Source organism: Mytilus edulis, chromosome 6 (assembly GCF_963676685.1).
Source record: "Mytilus edulis chromosome 6, xbMytEdul2.2, whole genome shotgun sequence".
Classification (NCBI taxonomy): domain Eukaryota; kingdom Metazoa; phylum Mollusca; class Bivalvia; order Mytilida; family Mytilidae; genus Mytilus; species Mytilus edulis.
In genome coordinates, this window is record NC_092349.1 from 10,591,096 (window position 1) to 10,602,375 (window position 11,280).

At 34.4% G+C, this 11,280-nt stretch overlaps 1 protein-coding gene across 2 annotated transcripts; it reads left to right on the plus strand.

Moving 5' to 3' along the window:
• LOC139527088 (uncharacterized) lies at positions 1-9,577 on the plus strand. Of its 2 annotated transcripts, XM_071322357.1 has the most exons (3): positions 1-57; positions 562-600; positions 7,743-9,577. In XM_071322357.1, exon 3 carries the CDS (start codon positions 7,752-7,754, stop codon positions 9,387-9,389), a length of 1,638 nt encoding a protein of 545 aa, XP_071178458.1. In that variant the 5' UTR covers positions 1-57; positions 562-600; positions 7,743-7,751; the 3' UTR covers positions 9,390-9,577. The 2 variants fall into 2 exon arrangements, with proteins under 2 accessions (XP_071178458.1, XP_071178459.1); XM_071322358.1 differs by lacking the exons at positions 1-57; positions 562-600 and adding an exon at positions 1,881-1,978.
• The last annotated feature ends 1,703 nt before the right edge of the window (positions 9,578-11,280 follow it).

The following is an 11,280-nucleotide window of genomic DNA, read 5'->3' on the forward strand; positions in this document are numbered from 1 at the left end:
ATAGTTTGTTACATACGACTTTCCATACAATAAACCTGTTCAGACATCTTGAATCGGGTAAGTGTGTACGGACTGTTGTCTTCAAGAAGCTATTATAACTTATAAAAAGTGTACATCTGCCTCTGTCATTATATTGTTTTCTAAAAACGGTATATGGTTTTAAGTCTTGAGCGTTATTTTTAATGTTATCATCATTGTAATGACTCAATGTGGATATATATAGGTTGACACAGTTGGAACCGAAAGTAAATTTATTAAATTTAACAATTTCCCTTTCTTCTTTACATTTTTGTAATTGTATCACAATAATATATTTGAAGTAAACAATTTTCATACATTAATCCGTCTGTTAAAGTTGGTATACATACTTTTAATGTTAATGTTGTTTACCTTGCCATATCAATATATATATATATTAATAAAATGCACTGTGTGAAAATTGCGAGTCGATGAAAATTACCAATTGAAAACTATTATCCGGCAACTGAAAAGGTTTGTTCCATTAAGCATGTTCAGAAAAGGTGATGTTGCATTACAACTTTACTTAACTTTTACTTACAGCAAAGGGTTGCAGCAGTGATTCTAGGATAATCGGATATTGTAAGTACTTTGCTTCAGATTTAATTAACAGTCCCTATATATTCTAGGATAATCGGATATTATTATACCTTACGTATATTTCAAACAATTCTATTGGGTGAAACGTAATCACGTGACATGGAATAATTCAGTTAATTTTCATTCAATTGAAGGAAGGACGAATAACCCTAAAGAATTTACACCAGCGGTGAATAACCCTATTATTCACCGGTGAATAACCTTTTGAGTTTGTTTATTTGTACTTGAGTTACCTCCCATAAAAATGACGTCACAAACGTAAATAAACAAAATGGCAGCGTTCACGTTACACTGGAAGCCCATCGAGAGACGAGGAAATACGGCATTGGACATAAATAGAGCTGAGAGTGGCAGCAGCCGATGATGTCTCTTATAAACGGTCCTTTGCAGGGCCATCAATATTTTACAAAAAGATTCTACTTTTGTTGTATATTCGAGAAAATCGAACACAAATGTATTTTCAAACGTCAGTCTGTGTTTTATGTTAAAACTATAGAGTAAGTGTTCGAAATGCACTTCCACTGTTAGTTCGGTATAATAAAACAATTGTGGCCCCTTAGAATCGATGAATATCCAAAATTGTCAACCCTTAAAAGTTATTTCACTTCGGGCTGCGCCCTCAATGAAATAACCTTCTCGTGTTGACAATTTTGGATATTCACCTCTTCAACGGGCCATAATTGTATATTGTAAGTACTTTGCTTCAGATTTAATTACCAGTCCCTATATATTCTAGGATAATCGGATATTGTAAGTACTTTGCATCAGATTTAATTACCAGTCCCTATATATTCTAGGATAATCGGATATTGTAAGTACTTTGCTTCAGATTTAATTACCAGTCCCTATATATTCTAGGATAATCGGATATTGTAAGTACTTTGCTTCAGATTTAATTACCAGTCCCTATATATTCTAGGATAATCGGATATTGTAAATACTTTGCTTCAGGTTTAATTACCAGTCCCTATATATTCTAGGATAATCGGATATTGTAAGTACTTTGCTTCAGATTTAATTACCAGTCCCTATATATTCTAGGATAATCGGATATTGCAAGTACTTTGCTTCAGATTTAATTACCAGTCCCTATATATTCTAGGATAATCGGATATTGTAAGTACTTTGCTTCAGATTTAATTACCAGTCCCTATATATTCTAGGATAATCGGATATTGTAAGTACTTTGCTTCAGATTGAATTACCAGTCCCTATATATTCTAGGATAATCGGATATTGTAAGTACTTTGCTTCAGATTTAATTACCAGTCCCTATATATTCTAGGATAATCGGATATTGTAAGTACTTTGCTTCAGATTTAATTACCAGTCCCTATATATTCTAGGATAATCGGATATTGTAAGTACTTTGCTTCAGATTGAATTACCAGTCCCTATATATTTCATCAGTCAGTCATTTATGAGGGGGAGGACAAGGGTAAGGGAGACAGGTAGAAAGGGGTAGGAGAAAGGAGAGAGGGGTTGGGAGAAAGGAGAAACGGGGTAGGAGAAAGGAGAGGAAGGCTGGGAGAAAGGTGAAAAAATAAAATATCTCTCCTTTTAAATTTTTTTCTAATATTTCAAGAAAAAATATCTCAAAAGGAGATGTTTTATTCTAATGAGAGAAAGGAGAACGGGGGTAGGAGAAAGGAGAAGAGGGGTGGGAGAAGGGAGAAGGGTACCCCCTGTCCTTCCCCTCATTTATTAATCACACGAAAACGTCAAATGCAAATTTGAGATAATAATCTTTGTTGGTGTATTTTTGGCTTTTTTGTGTACATTACTGACATATCTTTTTTTTTATTCTTTTGCATTAACAGGAGAAAAATAGTGCAGTTATTTATTTGTAAATAGTTTAATTCTAACCTTGTATTGATGCAAAGATCTAAGAAATTATGTAATTGGCTAGGAAGTGCAGTTTTGCACTGAGAGTTTGAAGCCCAATACAAATATGACAGACAAAATTCAAAACTTTAAAAACTCTAGGAATAATACATTGCGAACAAATTAGGTAAAGAACCGCGGACTTGGGCCTGGTTATTAGGAGCATACAGTCATGTAGACAACATTTTAAAAGGAATTGTTTTTATTTGCATTTTTGCATTTTTGCGCCTATCCCAGGTCAGGAGCCTCTGGCCTTTGTTAGTCTTGTATTATTTTAATTTTAGTTTCTTGTGTACAATTTGGAAATTAGTATGGCGTTCATTATCACTGAAGTAGTATATATTTGTCAAGGGGCCAGCTGAAGGACGCCTCCGGGTGCGGGAATTTCTCGCTACATTGAAGACCTGTTGGTGACCTTCTGCTGTTTTCTATGGTCGGGTTGTTGTCTCTTTGGCACATTCCCCATTTCCATTCTCAATTTTAATTTAAATTATGTTTAGCTGTATTTATTTCAAAATATAAAATTTTTGAGTAAAAAGGTAAAATTAAAAAAATTAAAAAATCCGAACAAAATTCAAAACGAAAAGTCCCTTTAGACTTATATCTCGAATTTGACTTACACAGTCATCTCAGTACCAAAATTTATGACAATAGTTATCAAAGGTACCAGGAACAAACGAGACGATTTTAATTTTGAAACTATAAATTTTACCCACGTTAGTAGCAATATACCAACTTCACCTGCATGGGGGCTATACATTTCCCAACTTATTCAATATTCAAGAGCTCGCAGCTCTTACTCAGACTTTGTAAAACTTCACCAGTGTCTGAGCAGAAAATTGATGAACCAGGGGTATGTCAAAGAACGTCTCATCCTTTTTCTAAAAAAGTTCACCGGAAGGTACCAAGACCTGGTTGATAAATATTCCGTATCAACTTCACAAATAATACATGATCTTGATGTATAGATTTTGCGTATTGATGTTGATGATCATCTTAACAACGTGTTATATTGTTTTTTTTTCATTTGTCTTTGTTCTATTACTAATATTAATTTTACTGTTGGATTGTATTATGTAATATCCATTAAACGTGGCTCGTTACTTAAACATCCCGTCAATGTAAAGTTAGTATCTTTCATTTTTTGCTGGTGTGTTTTGTATATGTGAATTTTTGTGTTTCCTTGGTTCTTATAACGTGACTCTGTACTTTAAAAGATCCCGTCAGAATTATATTGTTCTATTATAACATGTATAAGTCGTTATGATATATTTCTATAATTAATTAGAAAATACGTTGAACCACAAACGTCAAAATTATTCAATCGCGTATTGGAATGAACTATTTGTGGATTCTTATAAATTCTATATAACTTTTGGACCATTTTAAATCTCAGTCTATTTCTGAAATTAATTCTTTCATACTTTTGATTATTAAACCCTTTATGCTGACATTTCCCATGTGAAATTTGAGAATTGTTTGTATAATCATTGAACGACAAAAATGTGACGTATATAATTTTCCGATGTCAGATACGCGAATCAATGAATGTGTTTGTAGATATATGTTCTTGTGTTCTGCTAAATTGTTCCCTTTAAAATTGTTACACGATGATGACTGCTGTACTCATATTTTGACTCTATTATTTATAATGTCTGTTTGTAAATGTAACGGAATTTGATGAGACTGTCAACATTGTGAGAGGTTTAGCGCTATAGAACCAAGTTTAATCCACCAGTTTCTACATTTGTATATGCCAATATGACTTATACCAAGTCAGGAATATGACAGTTCTTGTCCATTCGTTTTATATGTGTTTTTTCATTTGAATTTGCCATGTGATTATGGACTTTCCGATTGGATTTTCCTCTGAGTTCAGTATTTTTGTGATTTGACTTTTTTCCTAATCATATGACAAAATCAAAAGCTCCAACACATAAAATGAAATGATAGCAATCGTAATATTTCTGACTTATAACAGGGATGTTATTATGTAGAAAATGGTGGATTCAACCTGGTTTTATTGCAAGCTAAACCTCCTCCTTACTGGTATACGACAGTCGCGTAAAATTCAGTTAAATTCACAACGATATGTGAACAAAACAAACAGACATTAATAAGTAAAAATGTAAAAAATAATGGTACAGCAGTCAACATTGTGTAATAATCTTAATCGCTATAAAACAAACACATATATCATTAAAGAAAACATAAAGGCATCTACTTGTATTTTTGTCCATCTAATGAGTTAAGCCTTTTTCCACTGATTTTTATAGTTCGTTCTTATGTTGTACTGTTATACCACTGTCCCAGGTTAGGGGGAGGGTTGGGATCCCGCTAACATGTTTAACCCCCCAACATTATTTATGTATATGCCTGTCCCAAGTCAGGAGCCTGTAATTCGGTGGTTGTCGTTTGTTTATGTGTTACATATTTGTTTTTCGGTCATTTTTTTACATAAATAAGGCCGTTAGTTTTCTCGTTTGAATTGTTTTACATGGTCTCATCGGGGCCTATTATAGCTGACTATGCGGTATGGGCTTTGCTCATTGTTGAAGGCCGTACGGTGACCTTTAGTTGTTGATGTCTGTGTAATTTTGGTCTTTTGTGGAAAGTTGTCTCATTGGCAATCATACCACATCTTCTTTATTGTATACAGACAAAGCACATCTAATTTAGCATAAACGAAAGACCGGAAGACAAATATTTTTCATAGCACAATAACACAATGACGGGATACATAAGTACCGAGCCACGTCAAATGGATATGACCAAACATAGACCTACAAGTAAATGTAATTTTTTAAGACAACTTAAAACCACTATTACTAAAGTAATATATAAGGAATATGACAGTTGTTGTCCATTCTTTTCGTGTGTTTATTGCAATTTGATTACGGACCTTCAGTTTTAGAATTACCTCCATTTTTATTTATTTTTTGACTTTTAACACGTTATTGAGATAATAAACAATGTCGGTTACTAGAATCTATAAGTAAAGATCATCGTGCATTATCTGTAAAGTTGTGACAGAATATTTATCAACAAGGTATTCCTATCTTCCGGTGTACCTATTTTGAAAAAAAAGACGAGACGTTCTTTGATATACATACCACTGATTCATCAACTTTCTGCTCTGACACTGGTGATGTTAAATCAAGAATGAGTAGCAGCTGAAAACTTTTGAGTTTTGAAACGAACATCCCATATGCAGGTTAAGTTGGTATATAGTCCGAGATTACTCTGACGTCCAACGGCTGTTTTGCCAGACAAGCTGGGGCCGTAGGACGTCAGAGCACGTCCCATATCAAAAAGTGGATATTTGCCCACCCAAAATAGATGCGCTGCTTCGTCGCTTCTGGTGCCGACTGACGGCCTTGGAATTATATAAATCGGGCATCAATCTGTTCATTTTTCATTTATCTCTTCATTAAAGTAAGTTTCACCTACCTGCCAACCTTTATTTTTCCATATTTAAACAGTTTTCACAGAGTACCATCGATTTCGGCATTTTGACTTTCACTTTCAAATGGACGTCAAGTTACGAGAGAGTTTCGTGGTCTCGAGACTCAAAATATGCAAATATTTATATTTTTTCACCTCCTTTATAGGAGATCGATGTTTAACATTTAGTTGCCAACCACGATTTTTCACCTCCTTTACAGGAGATCGGTATGAAGCATTTAGTTCCGACCACGTTACAATCGGAAGCTCTCGGACATTTGCATAACTTGCATCGTAAATGAACGAGGTGTTACATTATGGTCATTTGCATAAATCATCACTATTTTCTCGTGGTCACGTGATAATCTTTGAAAATGAAAGGCAAAATGCCGAAATCGATGGGTCACTGTGAAAACTGTCTAATTATGAGAAAATAAAGGTTGGAAGGTAGGTGAAACTTACATTAATGAAGAGATAAATGAAAAATGAACAGATTGATGCCCGATTTATATAATTCCAAGGCCGTCAGTCGGCACCAGAAGCGACGAAGCAGCGCATCTATTTCGGTGGGCAAATATCCACTTTTTGATATGGGACGAGCTCTGACGTCACACGGCCCCAGCTTGTCTGGCAAAACAGCCGTTGGACGTCAGAGTAATCTCGGACTAGTTGGTATACTGCTACTTAGGTGGGGAAATTGATATTTATAAGATTAGAATCGTCTTGTTTGTCATAGATTCTGGTAATGAGCTGAACGCTCATGTCAAATTCAAGGTATAAATCTAAAAGTAAGGCAGCGGAATCCTGAAACTATAACTGAAGGGTAAATTTCCTTTGTTGTCCAGATGATAAGTACCAGTTTTTGTTGTAACAAACTTCCGGTAACAGGTGCGATCTAAAATGTCCAAAAGGTATATCTTATTTTTCAACACAAGTCAGACTTTGACATGAAATGATTGCCACTTTATTTGAACTTTAAACTAAGAAGCCATTGATAGTTTCAAAATGATATCAGAATTTAACATAAAAAATCACGGGATTATAAATTAGTGCCTTTAATTTATTTAATTTATTACCACAATTTTCAGTCAGTGTTGTTTTATTTAGTTTTTGTCTATAGTTTAAAAAAAACCCACACCTTACAAAAGCAGGTACTTATACATCCTCGGCTTTCAAATATTTGGCTTTGAGCGTTCTCGATGAAGGTAAATCCAGAAACTAAAGGAGGCTCGAGGGTATGAAATATTAAAAAAAAAAATAAACATTTTATTTTTCATTACAAATTCGATTTGTTACTTTATGAGTTTTTACTTTATCATATGGTACAAAAATCATTCAAAAAATCAATTCGTTTTGACCCCAGATGACTTTTGAAGACCTGTTGGTGACCTTCTGCTGTTGTTTTTTCTATGGTCGGGTTGTTGTCTCTTTGACACATTCTCCATTTCCATTCTCAATTTTATTCATTCATTTGCATTGTTTGAAAGTCAAGGTTAATCACTCTGATACTTAAACTATGTTGTGATCTTTTGCTGGAATGTTATCCAACTGACCAATATTCTGAAGTAAATTTAAATTTCGTTTTCTTGTTTATAACTAAAAGAAAATTAAGAGTTTTCAAATGATGTTTTCAAATGATCCCTTTTCTATAATACTTAATAATAAAACAGACGTCTTCCAAATCATCAAAACGCTACATAAGGGACATTTATTGATTTTATATATTAAAGATATGTAAAAAAAAAGTAAAATATTTTATGTTGTTAACAAACGTTAATAACACTTTATTGTTTCAGACTACTTAAATGGCTTCAGGGAGTTTATGTGATCCGTGCACTGCGGAAAATTTATCAGTACCAGCAACAAAATATTGCCCTGACTGTGAAGAGCGACTATGTCCAACCTGCACTGAATCACATACACGATTCAAAGCATTCAAATCTCATCAAGTGATAGATTTGTCTACCGTCGCTTCTGATATCCCAATATCTGCGAAAAAAATCTGCAATGTCCATACGGATATGCTCTTGGATTATTACTGCACAGATCATGAGATCGTTTGCTGCAGAGCTTGCATCCCTCAAGACCACAGGAAATGTGAAAACGTTCTGCCTTTGGAACATGCCTCGAAAGATGTAAAAAAATCGGCACTATTCACCGACGTTATGCAGGACATAAACCAGCTCATTACAACATTAAATAAGTTACACGATAACAGAGAATCAAACTTACTACGACTTTCTAAAACCAAATCAGTTATAACCAATCAAATCAGTGAAGTCAAATCCCGATTATTGAAACAAATAGATGATGTAGAACGCGATCTTCAAACTGAACTATCGTCTCTCCAACGAAAAAACGAGACCGAAATTAACATACAAAAAGAAGAAATAGCAAAGGTTTTGTACAGATTAAAAACAAATCAGAACGAAATTGATTTTCTGAAAGATCATGGCTCAAATAATCAGCTTTTTTACGCTTTACACCAACATGTATCAATCATCAAAAGCGCGGAAGTAAACGTCCAGAAGATGGTATCCAGCTCACATGAAATTGATTTAGCCTTTGATGCAAAGAAAGATATCAGGATTGATTTGTTTGGACAACTTTCGGAGATCGTTAAGCCTTGTCAAGTTCAATACAAATCAAAGAAATTTCAGCAGGCCCAGATCATGACAGAAAAAATAAAACGCATTGTGAAGTTTGAAAAGGATACGGAAGTAAAATTCAAAGCGAGGTTGGAAAGTTTAGATCTGGCAATCACAGTCGACAATAAGCTGCTCCTGACTGGTTGGTCAGATTCGAAAGTGTATGTCTACAGAGACTGTAAAGATTATGAGACAGAGATAATACTTTCCTCTAAACCTTATGGTGTTGTTGTGTTACATGGCACAGACAGAGCTGTTGTTACCCTTCCTGACGAGGAATCGATACAATTTATAAACACGGCAAATATGACAAAGGACGACAAAGTTAAAGTTAGTTTTAAATGTTATTGTATAACTGCTGGACGTGACAGAATTTACGTTGGTGGTAGGAATGGTACTATCAAAGTCTTACACATTAATGGGACAATTCTAGATATAATTAAACAAGGATCTGGGGATATTTTCTTTCTGGTATACGATGATTGTCATGAGCAGTTTTTTGTTAGGAGTCATATCAAACTCCAATGTTTTAAATTAGATGGAACTCTAGTATACAGTAAGGACGTTTCGGGTTTAGCAGGAGTAACACGCGATAGACAAGGAAACATTTATTACGGCGGTTACCGTACCAGTAACATACAGAGAATGTCATCAGATGGAGAAAACTGTGAAGATATGCTTAAGGAAGACGATGGCATTTACCGCCCATATGGAATGTGTTTTAACAATGACTTCACAAAACTGTTTGTTATTAATAACAGTTACACGTCTTTGTCTGTATACAATTGTAGATAATGATTGTGTATTACTGGTGTTGTGAGACAATAAAATTATATATTGATTATAGTAAGGACGATTACAAATATGATTTGTTGTATTTTATCTTTAGTTCGTATAAAAAGGTATCGTATTGAAAATGAAGGCACGAAATGTAACGAAAAGATAATGACTATATGATATAAATCAAAACATGATCAAAATTTATAATTTCATTTTGAAGTTTTCCGAAAAATCAAAGTCACTTCGAAAGTAACAAAAAGGCAACTATATTTACTTTAGATTTTTTTTAAATATTACGGAAGGAACACAAGAATTTTACTAATTGAAATGTATCTATCAATTCACTAAAACTGCAATTAGAGTTGACTTATGAATATATTTATAAAGTTCTGGTTAAAGTTGTATACTTATTTTATCATTTCTAACAGAGATTCATCTTCGCTAGCCAAGGGTTACGATCCACTCCCGCTCTCTTCACCCTTGGCGGATTGAGATACAATTTCGGAGACACAAGGTAAGGCTTTTTATTGGTTGCAGTCGAAACTCGCTGCATCCAATCAAAAAGCGCCTATAACATGATCACGTGTAAATGTAGAAAGTGTTTGTAAACAATTGCCACGTGTTTATTGTGCAACAAGTCTTTACATCCCTAAACATACGACTATATTTAGTGACAACTTGAATGTTTTTAATCAACTTACAGAAGTTCCTGAGTCTGTCCTGAGTATGTTTCATGCACAAATGCATGAGTATTGACGTATATTTTCATTTCCAAGTGTGTAGAATCTAGACGCTACCGTGTTTTTACCTCCAAATGGAAAAGTGCAAGTGCTACCATTGGTCAAGAATAATGGGCGTGACTTTAATTTTCCGATAGATGGCGCAACATTGTTATCACAAATGTTGGCTCAATCTGCCAAGGGTGAAGAGAGCGGGAGTGGATCGTAACCCTTGGCTAGCGAAGATGACAGAGATTGTAAAGTATCCCATAAAAAGACACAGTAATTAAATCCTAGTAAACAGGACGAAATCGCATCCAAAGGAGCGATACAGAGTGTGTAGTCCATGTTAAATGAATACATGGAGTATGCATCTCCTGGTGTGCATGCATTTCAAATCATTGAAGTTGTGACATAGACACATCGTACCAGTCAACCAATTTGTGATTGTGACCGTTACACTGATGTTGTGTGGATTTTGATGGACTTAACTAATTACCCTGTTTGGAGCAGTTTGTTTGTAAAGAGATTAACACTGTTAATGAAGTTAGTTGAGGGAACATACACTAACGTGACGTTCTTATTGAATTGCAATGGCAAATTAAAGAGGGTATGTAACCGCTGAGAAATGACAAATTGAGAATTGGGAAGTTGAAATCGACACGTTTGAAATACATTCTATTCTATAGTCGTCCAACTGAGTTAATATCGAGGAAAATATCAACTTTTGAAGCAGACTTTTTTATTTCGGTTATTTACATAATCTCAATATAGAAAAAAAGGAGATGTGGGATGATTGCCAATGAAACAGCTACGAAACGGATGTAAGTAATTATGGACTACCGAACGGCCTTCAAAATGTCAAAAATGAAAACAACCAATATAGTGTAATAGACAATACAAGGCCCCGACATGAAAAACAGCATTAAACAGTTTAAATGAAAGAAATAACAAGCAATATCATTACAAAACAAATGATGAAAAACAAATATGACAAACATGTACCAACGATAGCCACAAAATTACACACCCTGGCTGGGGACAACCACATAAAGAATGTGGTGGGGGCTAACATGTTTGTGAGCCCTCAATCCACCCACTAACCTGGTTTACAGAACAAATAAGAAAATCAGTTGATAAATGCCTAATTCATATGACTGATACACGACAGAAAAACTTAGACCGGA

Coding starts and splice junctions, on each gene's coding strand:
- LOC139527088 (XM_071322357.1), top strand. CDS start 7,752: ATGGCTTCAGGGAGTTTATGTGATCCGTGCACTGCGGAAAATTTATCA.